We start from the raw sequence: 15,152 nt of genomic DNA on the forward strand, positions 1-15,152 counted from the left end.
AGGGTATGCTCCAGATGCTGTCAGTTGAAGATATTCAACTGACAGGGTCTAGGAAGAGAACCTTCTCTGCTGTTGCTCTCACCCTGAGGAACATCTTGCAGCCACAGGTGAGGTGCACTGAAGGCAAACAGCCCTCCCCCAGTGGGTCGACCTCTAGGGAGGCACAGGATGCCATGATTGCCACCTCAGAATGAAGCAACGAAGAGAATTTTCTCTCAATGAGAGATCGCTCCTTTGTATTTCACTTTTCCTGACGTGGTACAGAATAACCAATTCGCGAACGCCACATACATTAAGCCATCCTCCAACTACCATTCACTCATGCACAGTATAAGGCAATCTTCTCATGACTTCCCTATAGATAATTAACGGAAGCTCCATTCTTTGCCTTTTCCTGGATTATGTGTTTACTGGTGAATATCAAAGGAATGAGAGTAAGGCATATATTTTCTTATATGGAAGTTAGCTATAGGTTTTCTTCATGTTGTATACCAAGTTAATTATTTTCCACATGGTCATGGATTCTGCAGCTTGCTTACTCAGCCTGGACTCTTGCTTCCTTTCAATAGAGGAAGAATTAAGGTTTTGTACAGCACCCATTAGGCTTAAAACATCACCCTCCAGTAATATTCCATTCCTAAATTTCAGTGCCTATAAACCTATGATTACAACAGTGCACCCCCACTCTTCCGGCTTTCAGGAAGGGCGTCAAAGCCTGGCTCTCCCAACTTCACTTGCAGACTTTGAAGCAATTATTCTTCCTTAATCCAAGCTATCTAGGAGGATTGTGGTGATTTTAAAAAATGAGCAAGGGCTAATGTATATGTTATCACCTTGAACTCCTGGAGAACAGAGAGCTGACAATTTTAATGCCTAAATTAAAAAAAAATACAGTACACTCTGAAATTTTATATACTGCAATGCAAAATTATATGACTCAAATTTTAAATAACAGTTCATAAGCTGCAAAGCATTGGAAGTAATAAGATGAATCTATCATATTTCTGATTATTAAAATGACACACACAGGCATTTTTTTCTTGAGCGATGCAATAAATTTCCCAAATTCTTGAAGTAACATACCTATCCATAAAGCTTTAGTTTACATTAAGAAGATGGTAAGATTGCTCTTGCGTAACATGATATACTATAGCAGTAGAACCAGGAGTGGGCTACTGCCTGGACATGGGGGGGAACGCAGTGGGATAGCGAAAATAGAACTCCACCTCAGAGCATCCAATTTGTATTGAAAGAAAATGCATAAGCCACGCCCACAGTTTGGTAGTAAAAATTTTGGTTGCCCTTCACTGTGCAAAACGTACAGACACTCCTCAAAATACAAATGCAATATAGTCTGCCCTTTATTGCAATATGTTGCAATAACTTCTTTGCAGCAGCCGTTTTTGTGGCAGTCAATAAGAGAATGTCACAGTTGTTAAACTAAAGCAGCAATTAAGCAAACTCACTGCTTGCTATGGTGTTGGTTTTGCTGAAAATCCTTCAGTTTTTGGCAAACTCATTGTAAAACATAATCATGTGATCTTGGGATACTGCAAATGGCCATAATTGTGACTGTGTTGTCAGGTGCTCAAAGTACCCCTCCCAGAAGGGATCAGGAATTACCAAAACTTTGGAATTGGATGTTAATTCCCTTTTTCCAGATAAGTCATAACTTTGGTCATTAAGCAAGCAGTCAGAACTTGAGGACTAATTATGCAAAACTTTAGAAGGATTGTCCTGGAGTATACTTTCAGAATTGGTGTAAAAAAAAAGACAGACTTATTAAATAATCAAAATATTACAAATTATTAAAACCTTTTTTTATTTTTTAACATCTGCATTTCACCATAATGCTTTTCATGAGGCCAGGTGTAGTCAAAAGACAGCTAGAGAATTCTTATTATCAGACTAAATTTTACATCTAGATAAGCAAAATAAAAGTATTTAGAAGTTGCTGCTGTACAGTTATAATTTATTCACAGTTAAACCAATACAGTATTTACAAATCACTCTCCTGAGAATTACTCTATTCAGCTTCAATTTGAGCAATAATAGAGTTCATTAAGTAACAAGTTACTTCAGTTGAGAAGAAATAATTCAGTCGGGAGAATTGTCAAAAACAAAATGACATTCAACTAGTTTCCTGTTGTGATTCTTGATTATCTGTAGATGATACACTTGACAGCTGTGTTAAGTCAGCAGAAACCTCATTTCTGTTATCAGATAGTGGTGGTGGTGGTGGTGGTGGTGGTGGAGGAGGAGGAAAAAAGCCAGCTCTTGGAGGAGGTGGATATTGTAAAAAAGGCCTCACAGGAAAGGGAGCTCTCACTGTTCAAAGAGAATTATCAACATCTTTCTCAGTTTGAATTTAGAGCATTGGACACATAACTCAAAACAACTGGTAACAGACAAGATTTTTAAAAATCTCATTAAAAGAAAGATTACAACAATGAATGAAACACAGCTCACATTAGAGAAACATCTTTCAGCTGTGGCGAGGGGGGCGTTTGCCCAGGTTCTCCTGGTGCGCCAGTTGCGGCCCTATTTGGACCGGGGGTCATTGCTCACAGTCACTCATGCCCTCATCACCTCGAGGCTCGACTACTGTAACGCTCTCTACATGGGGCTACCTTTGAAAAGTGTTCGGAAAATTCAGATCGTGCAGAATGCAGCTGCGAGAGCAATTATGGGCTTCTCCAAGTATGCCCATATCACTCCAACACTCCGCAGTCTGCATTGGCTGCCGATCAGTTTCCGGTCACAATTCAAAGTGTTGGTTATGACCTATAAAGCCCTTCATGGTTTTTTTAATCAGAATATCTTCGGGACTGCCTTCTGCCGCAGGAATCCCAGCGACCGGTTAGGTCCCACAGAGTTGGCCTTCTTCAGGTCCCATCGACTAAACAATGTCGTCTGGTGGGATCCAGGGGAAGAGCCTTTTCTGTGGTGGCTCCGACCCTCTGGAACAAGCTGTCTCCTGAGATTAGGATTGCCCCCACCCTCCTTGCCTTTTGTAAACTCCTTAAAATCCACCTCTGCCGTCAGGCATGGGGGAATTGAAACATCTCCCCCTTGCCCATGTTGTTTTGGTGTTTGATTGATTGTGTGCTTGTTTTTTATATATATTGGGGTTGCTTTTATGAATTTTTTAACCTAAAACCGTAATTAGATTGGTAAATATTAGATTTGTCACTATGTACTTTTTTGCCATTGTTGTGAGCCGCCCCTAGTCTGCGGAGAGGGGCGGCATATAAATCCAATAAATCTAATCTAATCTAATGGTTCACCCTCTCAAATCTGCCTTTGCCAAGTGGATGCTCTCTCAATATAATGAACTCTTAATTCCCATTAAATCGGACTGTGAAGAAAGCATCAATCTGAAACTTGCTCTGAACTCAAGATCCTTGTATCAGAGGTGAATTTTAATTAATTTTGCTAGACTTGCCTGTTCTCATATCCATCCATCCATCTGCTCACCCATCCTGCTATCTGATTTTAAAATTGTTTCTAAGTGATTTTGTAACATACAAAGACATAATGCAAATTAGTATAATTCAGTACAATATAATGCAGCTGAAATTCCTAGCAAAAATATTTCGTAATGCATTGTAACGACTGAAAAAAAACCAACAGATCTTCAAGGCCTTACCCATCTCGGTCTCCACAACTTCCAAAGAGGAGAAAGAACCTTGACAAAATTTCTTGGGATAGCCTGAGGTCACCTTAAAAAGCTTTGGGGCAGAGCATAGGGACCTGGCACATGGCATCTGAGTCCAACACGGAAGCATCCTTCCCAAAGACTCTTTAAGAAGGTGCCTTAGGACTATAAGTTGCTATTAAATAGAGCTAGTGTTTAGCAACGACTTTAATAATAAATGTCATGTTCTTAAAAGAGTTTAAAGTAGGGAAATCATGTATCGGAAGTACTTAGGCAAATTAACTGGGTTTAAATCTCAAAAGTAAGGGGATTGGATTGTTATTCTATTAAGTATTAACAGAAAAAGATAATAATAAATAATAATAATTTATTAGATTTGTATGCCGCCCCTCTCCGAAGACTCGAGGCGGCTCACAAGGATAAAAACAATATTATAATGGCACAAATCTAATATTAAAAAACTAAAAACCCTATCATAGTTAAAAACCAAACAGCACATACATACCAAACATAAATTATAATAAGCCTGGGGGAAAGATGTCTCAAATCCACCATGCCTGGCGGTATAGGTGGGTCTTAAGTAGTTTACGGAAGACAAGGAGGGTGGGAGCAGTTCTAATCTCTGGGGGGAGTTGATTCCAGAGGGCTGGGGCCGCCACAGAGAAGGCTCTTCCCCTGGGGCCCGCCAGACGACATTGTTTAGTCGACGGGACCCGGAGAAGGCCAACTCTGTGGGACCTTATTGGCCGCTGGGATTCGTGCGGTAGCAGGCGGTTCTGGAGGTACTCTGGTCCAATGCCATGTAGGGCTTTAAAGGTCATGACCAACACAAGATACATCAGATCTATATACATCTATTTCTTTTTGGGCTATGCTTCAAATTATTATGCTTTGCTAATGTTTTACTAGAAATTTATTTACTATTTAGAACTAGTTACTTACTTGGTAATAGAGGACGTGGCAAACCAGCAAAATCCCTTGGAAAATATTCGTGTGAACCATACATAGAACTAGGAGGGCCAGGTGGAAACGGAGGACCTCTTCTCATGAAAGATCCCCTTGGATCCATTGGCATTAGAGGAACTCTCAAAAAGGGAAGTGGTGGTGGCACAATTCCTGGTCCTAAGGTTTCATTTTCAGGAGGAAGAGACTGATCGTGTATATGGTACATATTCTGTAAAAGAAGAAATGTAGGCAAGTTAATTTTTTGAACAGCATATGTCATTTACATGTGCTTTTTGAAAGTAGACTAGAGAAGAAATGGAATCCAAAATCAAAGGTACAAACCAAACAGAATGCATTCAAAAGCTGCAACTGAAAAGACATTAATTAAAATAGATACAATGGTGTGGATCACAAAACAAGAGAGATTACCGTGAAAACTTCTGGGTTAAGTGGAGGATGGGATTTTCATTCAGCAACCTTCTTCTCTGGCCCCCCTAAGCCTTCCCTGTATGTGAACCCTCAATCAATAAAAGTTTTCCCTGATTCAAAAGAGGGAGAAATAGCAAAAATTGCCTTTTCTGAGAGCATAACTACCAAACGAGGATGAAATCTAAGCCCTTTTCTCTATAGGGAATGCAATCCAGTCATCACCAAAGAACGGTTTTTACCTTAGGTTCTTTCTTTCCTTTTGCTTTTTCAGTTATATAATCATTCAGTTATAGAAGCACTGCTTGAACTAACATTTATTCAGTGTCAGAATATTTATTTATTTATTGGATTTGTATGCCGCCCCTCTCCATAGACTCGGGGCAGCTAACAACAGTAATAAAAAACATATAAATCCAATACTAAAACAACTAAAAAACCCTTAGTGTAAAACCAAACATCCCTACAAACAAACGTAACATGCATAAATTGTAAAGGCCTAGGGGGAAATAATATCTCAGTTCCCCCATGCCTGACAGCAGAGGTGGGTTTTAAGGAGCTTATGAAAGGCAAGGAGGGTGGGGGCAATTCTAATCTCCGGGCGGAGTTGGTTCCAGAGGGCCGGGGCCGCCACAGAGAAGGCTTTTCCCCTGGGCCCCGCCAAGCGACATTGTTTTGTTGACGGGACCCGGAGAAGGCCCACTCTGTGGGACCTAACTCGTCGCTGGGATTCATGCGGCAGAAGGCAGTCTCGTAGATACCCTGGTTCGGTGCCATGAATATGGTAGCCTTTGCATACGTAAAGATAAATACAAATAGAAATTATACAAAATTAGTTCCAGCACTGCAATTTTCAATTTTTTTTCCTCAGTTTTGCTGTGTTTTACTTACACTGTCATTCGGATGATCTCTTAATCCATCACCACTCAAGTCCATTCTTGAGTTATTTTCAGATGATGGTCCATCTGGATGTGAAAGAAAGGAATACACATTTTAACCTTAAGCAAACTCCCAAACATATTCCTTCCAGATGGCTAGAGACAAGATACAATGTCGAATGCAATGTTTTCTCACATTTAAGTAAAAATGCAAATTGAGAAACGTGATTACTTTTCTGCATTCAAAAAGATGAATCACCCCATATAGAGACAAAGTGAATCAATGTTAACATTCCTACACAGAACATTTAAGACTTTCCCTTTTCACACTTGCGTGACTAGTGTGCAAGAATCAAGAATGCTTATTAAATATCATGCTAGCTACAGAAAATGAAATGTTTATTATGATTTGCTTCCACGTCTGAATAACTAATGTTTACTAGTGTTGAATTAAATGTCTTTAAAATATATACTGCTCAAAAAAAATAAAGGGAAAACTCAAATAACACATCCTAGATCTGAATGAATGAAATATTCTCATTGAATACTTTTGTTCTGTACAAAGTTGAATATGCTGACAACAAAATGAAATTGATTGTCCATCTGTGTTGCTTCCTAAGTGGACAGTTTGACTTCACAGAAGTTGGATTTACTTGGAGTTATATTCTCTTAAGTGTTCCCTTTATTTTTTTGAGCAGTATATTTAGCGTGAAATCGTACTGAGTGTATTGGGCTGTATTTGATTGTTTTTTAAAAACTTTCTAACTAAACTTCCCTTCAGCCTCAATCCTGTTCATGTTCTTCTACCTGATTTTATGCAAAGTCCTATGCATCCCCATGCAACATACTCAGCCCAAGGGAACAGTCAAGGTTGCTGAAAAGGCTGTTATGGGGCAGCATGGGAAAAATATTTGTTGCATATATTATTTTCTATTCTCACAACACAGCTATTTTCAACATCTGATGAGCGGTTAAAGTAGATTCACTGGTTTCCTAACTTCCAGCACTGTTGCTTTCAATGTGAGAATTTAGAAACAGAGCTGTACTACCACACCTACAGTATTACTAACATTCCTAGATGTCTTACAAACATTCTTAGACTATCTTACTAAGAAGAACTAAAGCCTCAAAATGAGTGCATTTGTCTAGGTTCTAAAGAATTACTTCCAAGTATTTCTTTTAAATTTAAGCGTTTAAAAACTACAATTCCAACCTGTTTTATCCACTGAATGCATGTGATAGCTTCTCAGTTCAGCTGGTCCTGAGAGCCTTCCAGAGTTTAAAGGATTGGGATAAAATCTTTCCGGTCTTCGAGGAGGAAGAGGTTGCTCATTATAGAGGTGACCTATTGTTTAATAAAAAATAAAACTTTTTTTAAAGGATTCCTGAACAACGCCTACAATTTATTTTATTTCACATTTCTTATACAACAGTACTTACAAGTTAAACTATAATGAATAAGAGGCTCATGCTCCCAGGAAATGTTAATGGAAATCCGATACTTATTACTTACTCTAACATAGAATGATACAATCTTAAAAACTGAAAGGGAAAGTGGAGGAAGTCCTGTAATCCATACCACTTGCTTATGCCATTTTCCTGAAATTGCTATCCAGCTATTGTTGGAAGGGGTCTTGTAATGGAGCTCCAATGACTCCAGTAATCAGGCTGTTTAATAACACTCATGGTGAGGAAATTCCTCTCCATTTCAATTTTGGATTTCTCTCAGTAACATATCTTCTCTGGAGAATTAAATTGTAACATTCAATGCTAGAGAAATGATTCAACTATACTAGTCTGAGGAATTCCTGGGACATCCCATCCCATTACTAGATGAATATCAGTACAGTGGTACCTCTACTTAAGAACTTAATTCGTTCCGTGAGCAGGTTCTTAAGTAGAAAAGTTTGTAAGTAGAAGCAATTTTTCCCATAGGAATCAATGTAAAAGCAAATAATGTGTGCAAACCCATTAGGAAAGAAATAAAAGCTCAGAATTTGGGTGGGAGCAGGAGGAAGAAGAGGAGGAGGACAGTTGCTGCCCAGAGCAAAGGGAGCGTTTCTTTTCTCTGGCCACTGACAGAGGTTTATTCCCTGTCCAAGCGCCCAGAGAAAGGAAAATGCTTCGTTTGCTCTGGACTGCCAAAGCCTACTTAAGCATCACTTAAGCCCAGAAAATCCCGAGATGGCCAGGATTAAAGGGGGAGTGGCAAGGAAACTGGCCGGGCCTTCGTGCCGCTGTCAAATTTCCTGGGAAATTTTTTCGGGCTCGGGTTCTTAAGTAGAAAATGATCCTTAAGAGGCAAATAAATCTTGAATACCCGGTTCATATCTAGAAAAGTTCTTAAGTAGAGGCGTTCTTAAGTAGGGGTACAACGGTACTATGAATGTACTTTATATATTTTCTGGTAATGGTTCTAGGGTTCTAGTCAATTAGGTTTTAGATTAAATAAACCAAAAATATACCGCTTTAAAATTTTAAATCAGCTATTTCTGTAAAAAAAGGGATGTAATAGGTATGCAACCAACTCCCCCCCGAGATCCGCCCAGTGGTGGGCTTCTAGCCGGAACGCTAAATTGCGCTCGCCGCCACGGCTCATAAGTGCTTGCGGGACCAGTGCGATTTTGCATCTGCACCTGTGGAGGTAGCAAAATCACGCACGGAGCCACAGGTGCGCCCATGTTTCGACATGCGCGGAAGCAAAAAAACTTGCCAAAACATGGGTGCACCTGCGGCTCTGTGTGCGATTTTGCTACCTCCACAGATGCAGAAGCAAAATCGTGCTGGTCCCGCAAGAACTTACGAGCCAATTTAGCGTTCCGGCTAGTAGCCCACCGCTGGATCCGCCCCACCCACTCTCCTTGCCTTTCAAAAGGCATTAAAAGACACATCTATGCCGGCAGGCCTGGGGAGTCCATGAGCGACAGTTCTCTACGGCAGTGTTTCCCAACCTTGGCAACTTGAAGATATCTGGACTTCAACTCCCAGAATTCCCCAGCCAGCATTCGCTGGCTGGGGAATTCTGGGAGTTGAAGTCCAGATATCTTCAAGTTGCCAAGGTTGGGAAACACTGCTCTACGGCCATTAGTATCAACGAGGGATGATTGATTGCTTTTTATAGTGGGTTTTATTTATATTCCTACTGTTATAATTTTATTTATTGTTACCGTGTCTATTTTAACCTTGTAAGCCTGAGTCCACGTGTAGAAGGGCGGCCTATAAATCTAAACAAACAAACAAACAAACAAATGTTCTCCACCCTGAGTTATTTATAAAATTAATAAAGTGGGATGTAAATCAATAAATATTCTGAGGAAAGAACAATGTTTAGAGTATACCACCTTCAAATGATTTATACATATACATCCACTGAACACAAATCAAAGATTATTTTCAAAGGAGATCTCAGTAATATTTCAATGTAGTTTCATTTCTGCATGTAGCAAAGAATGGCAGATTCAGTTTTGTTACCTGGGTGAGGGAGGATTACTCTGTGATCTCTATCCCATGGAGGTGACAAAGATCCAGTGTCAGAAGGTGGCCTGTGGGGATCAGATAACCTAGTGTTCAGCTCTCCTCTTTCATTACCAACTTCAATTATGCCAGGATTCCCGAGTCCTCTTGAACCTAATCAAAAAGAAAAAATCACCATGGATCCAATTAGCTCAGTATCTAATAGTCTTAACTAAACCTATAAATACCAAAACAATGTCCATTTCAAAACATGTAAATCTGTTGTCTCATATTTATCATAACTTGTATTCCTTTATCAAGTTAAGTGAAAAGATAAACTTGACTAATATACATAAGTAAAATCTCACTGAAGTTAGAACTAGGATAACAACACATAACCGGTTTATGATATTTAAGTTAAGCTTTGTGTCATGCATCTTGAATACTGATTCTTCAAGGTGTACAGTGAATATAGAAAATCTAGTTAAAATGCAAGATTTTTAAGAGGTAAAAATATCAGACCAAGGTAAATCACTTCAGAAGTTTTTCAACCTTTACCGTAACATACAAGCTCTATAATTCAATTGAAAAACTAACATAGGAAAGTGAACACAAGAACAAGGGGGCACAATCTGAGGTTAGTTGGGGGAAAGATTAGAAGCAACGTGAGAAAATATTATTTTACTGAAAGTAGTAGATGCTTAGAACAAACTTCCAGCAGATGTGGTTGGTAAATCCACAGTAACTAAATTTAAACATATGCCTGGGATAAACATATATCTATCCTAAGATAAAATGCAGGAAATAGTATAAGGGCAGACTAGATGGAACATGAGGTCTTTTTCTGCCGTCAATCTTCTATATTTCTAACATAAATCTTTTAGGGAGGAAATAATAAAAAGTACAATAGCATGGTTGCATAAGTATACCATCTTATAAGTAGGGATGTGATTATATTTAGAATTAACCAATCATATTCAAACTGATGGTAAATAGTAGTCAGTACACACCTACCATCAATTAAAGTAACTGATCAAATCCATATAAAGTTCAGCTGTTTTGGGAGGATTTTTCTGATATTTACTCAGTTGCCTCTTAAACCAAAAGCCATGGTCTGCAAAGAGCTTACAAAGTATCAAAGGGATCTCACTGTTGGAAGGTATTAGTCAGAAGAGTACAAATAATTTTACCATGAAACATACTGAAGATAATCAACAAGAAGTAGAGAAAAACAGTGATATTACTAAGACGCCTACTATACTTTTTGGACTGTTAGATGCACCTCCCCACCAAAGGAGGGTGGAAATGTCGGTGCATCTTGTACATCAAATACCATTGTATTTGGTACAGCAAAAAGGCAAAAAAAATTGGCCTCCTGAAGCCCCGCCTAAACATCCCATTTTTGCTCTTGGGGGCTGGAGGAAGGCAAAAAGACTGTTTTTGTGAAAAAATGGGCAAAAATGGGCCAGTTTTTGCAATGCTGATAGGATCCCAATGCCAATGTTGATAGGATCCCAACCCAAAAGACTGAATGCTATCATAAAATCAAAAGGTGCAATGAAGTATTTGTTTAAAGGTGTGAACACTTATACAACTGTTATTTTGTAGTTTTTATTATTATTATTTTTCTTCCTAAAAAGTTTAGTTTGTTGCTCAATTGAATTGTACAGAACTGATTTATCGGAGTCTGATCCCCCCCCCCCCAATGTGTAAATTCAAAAGAATATGGCAACTTTGCCAAAAAGCTTAAGGCATGGATACGATTGGAATGTGTGGGACGCTGGGAGGTAGAAAAGGAATTTATGTGAGCCATTTGCAGCTTGAGAAAATCTCACAAGCCCAAGGTCAGACACTGAAGACTTTTGAAAGGTGCAGTCCGTTTTCCAAAATAAACTGCTTAACCTGGATTTGTCTACAGTGGACACCAGGTGGCCCAGGTAAGGAAAAGGAAGCTTTACTATGCTGGGTTTCTTGTCAACGCCTTAGAACTGGCTTTGCTGCTTCTGTGCCTATATGGATCTGTTGGTAGTTTTACTCCTAGGAGTTTCTTTTGCTGTACATGTCAATGGGATGGTTGACACTTTCTATATCCACTGCAAATACCCCGTGGTCCAATCTAGAGCAGTAAAACCTCTGAAATAATATATGTGAAAATTCACTTTTGTTATGGGCATTAAACTTTAAAGAACTCTTCATATAATTATTAAAGGGCATGTGTTTCTACTTCCACACACATTCAGGATTGGGCCAGTGAACACTAGCCAGAAAAAAATGTTTAAAAAAACCAGAGCGATGTACATTTTAGATATTATGTACTTTAACTGTGAGGCAGTCTGTAAATGGCTCTAACAAGCCTCTTTTAGTATAATTTGGTTTCAATATTATTGTGGAAATGTTATACAGTGATACCTTGTCTTACGAACTTAATTGGTTCCAGGACAAGGTTCGGAGGGTGAAAAGTTCGTAAGACAAAACAATGTTTCCCATATGAATCAATGGAAAAGCGATTAATGCGTGCAAGCCCAAAATTCACCCCTTTTGCCAGCCGAAGTGCCCGTTTTCGTGCTGGTGGGATTCCCCTGAGGCTCCCCTCCATGGGAAACCCCACCTCCTGATTTTGCGATGCTGAAGGGGAATCCCACCAGCGCAAAAACGGACGCTTCGGCTGGCAACGGAAATCTGGAGGTGGGGCATCCCAGCGGCGGTGGGTTTGTAAGGTGAAAATAGTTCAGAAGAAGAGGCAAAAAAATCTTAAACCCCGGGTTTGTATCTAGAAAAGTTCGTATGACGAGGGGTTCGTAAGATGAGGTATCACTGTATTCCCGTTTCTTTTCTGTTATACAATGATATTTCAGCTTTAAGAAGTGAAGACTTTACTAATTTATCCTTATTTTAATAATTGTCATCTTGGATTTTAGGAAAGGACAAATCATATTCATATTTTACTTCACTTCTTACTTCATATTTTCTTCTCTTTTCCCTCCTTTACTTTCTCGACCTTCCTTTTCCTCTGTTACTGTGATACATCCTCAGGATCTTTTCCTCACCACACAACAGCAATAGCATTCAGACTTATATGCCGCTTCATAGTGCTTTTACAACCCTCTCTAAGCGCTTTACAAAATCAGCCTATTGCCCCCAACAATCTGGGTCCTCATTTTACCCTCCTTGGAAGGATGGAAGGCTGAGTCAACCTTGAGCCGGTGGTGAGATTTGAACTGCTGAACACAGCTAGCAGTTAGCTGAAGTAGCCTGCAGGGCTGCACTCTAACTACTGTGCCATCCCGGCTCTTCTTGTCTGAAGAGATTCAGACTTTCAAACAGAGATCAAGTAAGATTGCCTTTTCCCTCCCCTTTTATCAATAGTGACCAGTTCTTTGAAACTGCCTAAATAAGTCATTTCACTTTTCTTGGCAAGGGTTTTTAGAAGGGGTTTGCTTTGCCTCCTTAGGACTAGAGAATAAAATGACTCACCCAGTTTTGTGTCTAAATTGGGACTAGAACACACTTTTTAGCTTGATGCCTTAAACACTACACCAAGCTGGCTCTCAGATAAAAACTTTTATCTGACCACAAACATCCATTGTTGAAAATCTGTCTCTTTATATCCCTTAAGAGTTTTGTTAACTGCCTAGAACTCTAAAAATACTGTGAATCTTTGAATCTGGCCCTGTTCTTAATTGCTGTTAAACACTCAAACCTTTGGTCACTAAAGTTCAACCATGGTGCTTTTCTCTGCCACTGCTTCTATAATTACCTATGTTTGTATTGTTCTATTGTTCTTAAATATAAACAGGAAATATGTAAGAATTTGTATCAACATGCAGTAGGCCAGTGCAAGTAAGATAAAGGGAGGAGATGCCTATGGTTACCCTTTTTCCAATTCTCCAATTTAAAACAAACTATTATTGTGTTTTGTCCTGTCTGCAAAAGTTGCAAATTTCCTTAGTATTCTGTTTGCCTTAGATATATAATTGATTAGTCATGTCAGGCTGCTGCTTTAAAAAACCCACCACCATCACCCTGAAAAAAATCCATATTATATTAAGTTTTGTCCTATAAAGCAAAGGAAGGAAGGAAATATTTTCATCAACCTAATCGCTATATATTTTCAAACAAACATTGTACTCAGAGCCCAATATTGTCTCAAACCCAACCTCCTCCAAGAAATCCATCACATATTATAAAGAGGTTTAAAGAGTTTTGCTTATTTTAGAAGGATAAAAGAGAAATAAACAGGTAGGAAAAAGAAAATGAAACTATGTTCGACCTTATTCAACCTTTTCATTTTTAATTAGTCGTAGTTCAAAAGCAGGTAAACCGTTTGAGTATCTTATTTTTATTCTCAAACCATGGCATGGTGCTGATCTCTTACTTACTTCATTATGCTTGTTCATTACAGACTGTCTTATGCCAGCAATTTTGGAATAAAGTATAAAAGTTTTAAAGCCATTCTTTAGGCCACAATCAACCATCTAAGATGGAAAAACCCATACAGTATTTTATTGTAATGTAAGGATAATAATGATCTGCTTTTCCTTTTATCTCACTTATTTTAGTTTTTAAAACTACCATTTGGTCCAGTTTTTATTAATCTAATACATAAGCAGTATCGGTTTAGGACTTTAAAAAAGTAAATTAATTTCAAATAATCTGAAATGGCTTCAAAGGTACTTGTAGATCAAAGTTTTACAAAAAGTTTCAGCCAGGAACAAGTGTAAAAAAAAAGTCCTTCCATGAACAGGAGCCTTCTTTCTGTAGGTTTTTCATAATAATATGTCATACCTAAAGTTGGATATATGGAATAACTGCTCTCAGCTCCATGCTAGAGACCATTTATATAGACAAAACAAATTTAGCTGAAAATGATTTTTTTAAAGTCGACTTTGCAGAATTATTACCAAGAAAGGAGGGACAGACCAAGAGGAGAGAGAATCCAGAATCATTTAAGTTTTCAAATTTAAGAAGTGTACCTCTTCCTCTTCCACCTGGAAGCACAGGTGAAAGTCTTAAGGGACCCTCCAATAAGGTTGGGGGGGAAAGAAAAGGTCTCGTTTCAGATGAAGGTCTGCCCATTGGTGAGGGTCCATATGGGGACTGCTCTGGAACAGTTAAAACAAAATACTAAAATTCAAAAAGTTAATGTCAGTGGGTGGATAAAACAACAATTATTTATCAGCTCAGACTGGAAAGTTTAAATTGAAAACATAATGAAGTCAACTAACTTGACTTTTCTTATTAGCCCTGCAATTATGTAGTTCAGTTTTTCATTTAGGGAATTATGTAGATTTTATTTAAGACAGGGGCCTCCAATCTTGGCAACTTTAAGACTTGTGGATTTCGACTCCCAGAATCCCTCAGCCAACAAAGCCACAAGTCTTAAAGTTTGCCAAGATTGGAGACCCCTGATTTAAGAATCACTAGGGGAGGGGGGGGATTATGTATTTGTAATTTCATGAAATGCAAATGCTAATTACACTTGAAGGGGTAGTTTGGTAGATTGGTTCAAAAATTAAGGCATTTAATTATTTAAAGTACACTGGGAATCAAATAAATCGCCATACCTCTGCCAAAGGCTGTGGCTGTATCATCATAAGCATACGGATCTTTTTCCAAAAGATGGTGTTTAAATTCTATTTCTGTCAAACTGAAGGGGGAAAAAACCAAAAAACTATCATCTTCCATATGACTGCTTCGATCATTTAGTTTTTCTACTGCAAAGGAAAAATCAGTTCATCAGATACTGTAGATCAGTGTTTCCCAACCTTGGCAACTTGAAGATATCTGGACTT

General features: G+C 38.6%; 1 protein-coding gene across 6 annotated transcripts in view; it reads right to left on the reverse strand.

Moving 5' to 3' along the window:
- Positions 1-1,805: 1,805 nt before the first annotated feature.
- Positions 1,806-15,152, reverse strand: part of MIA2 (MIA SH3 domain ER export factor 2) — a 74,954-nt gene continuing 61,607 nt past the window's right edge. For 4 of the 6 annotated variants that reach the window (XM_070754977.1, XM_070754952.1, XM_070754948.1 and 1 more), the window contains 7 exons: positions 14,925-15,007; positions 14,334-14,462; positions 9,379-9,534; positions 7,121-7,252; positions 5,921-5,994; positions 4,601-4,832; positions 1,806-2,328 (listed from right to left, as the gene is read on the reverse strand). In XM_070754977.1, the coding sequence (XP_070611078.1) occupies positions 2,132-2,328; positions 4,601-4,832; positions 5,921-5,994; positions 7,121-7,252; positions 9,379-9,534; positions 14,334-14,462; positions 14,925-15,007 (1,003 nt within the window). In that variant the 3' untranslated portion in view covers positions 1,806-2,131. The remainder of the gene's footprint in view (positions 2,329-4,600; positions 4,833-5,920; positions 5,995-7,120; positions 7,253-9,378; positions 9,535-14,333; positions 14,463-14,924; positions 15,008-15,152) is intronic. The other 2 variants (XM_070754963.1, XM_070754956.1) reach the window with 1 other exon arrangement.

Source organism: Erythrolamprus reginae, chromosome 1, assembly GCF_031021105.1.
Source record: "Erythrolamprus reginae isolate rEryReg1 chromosome 1, rEryReg1.hap1, whole genome shotgun sequence".
In the NCBI taxonomy this organism is placed as follows: Eukaryota; Metazoa; Chordata; class Lepidosauria; order Squamata; family Dipsadidae; genus Erythrolamprus; species Erythrolamprus reginae.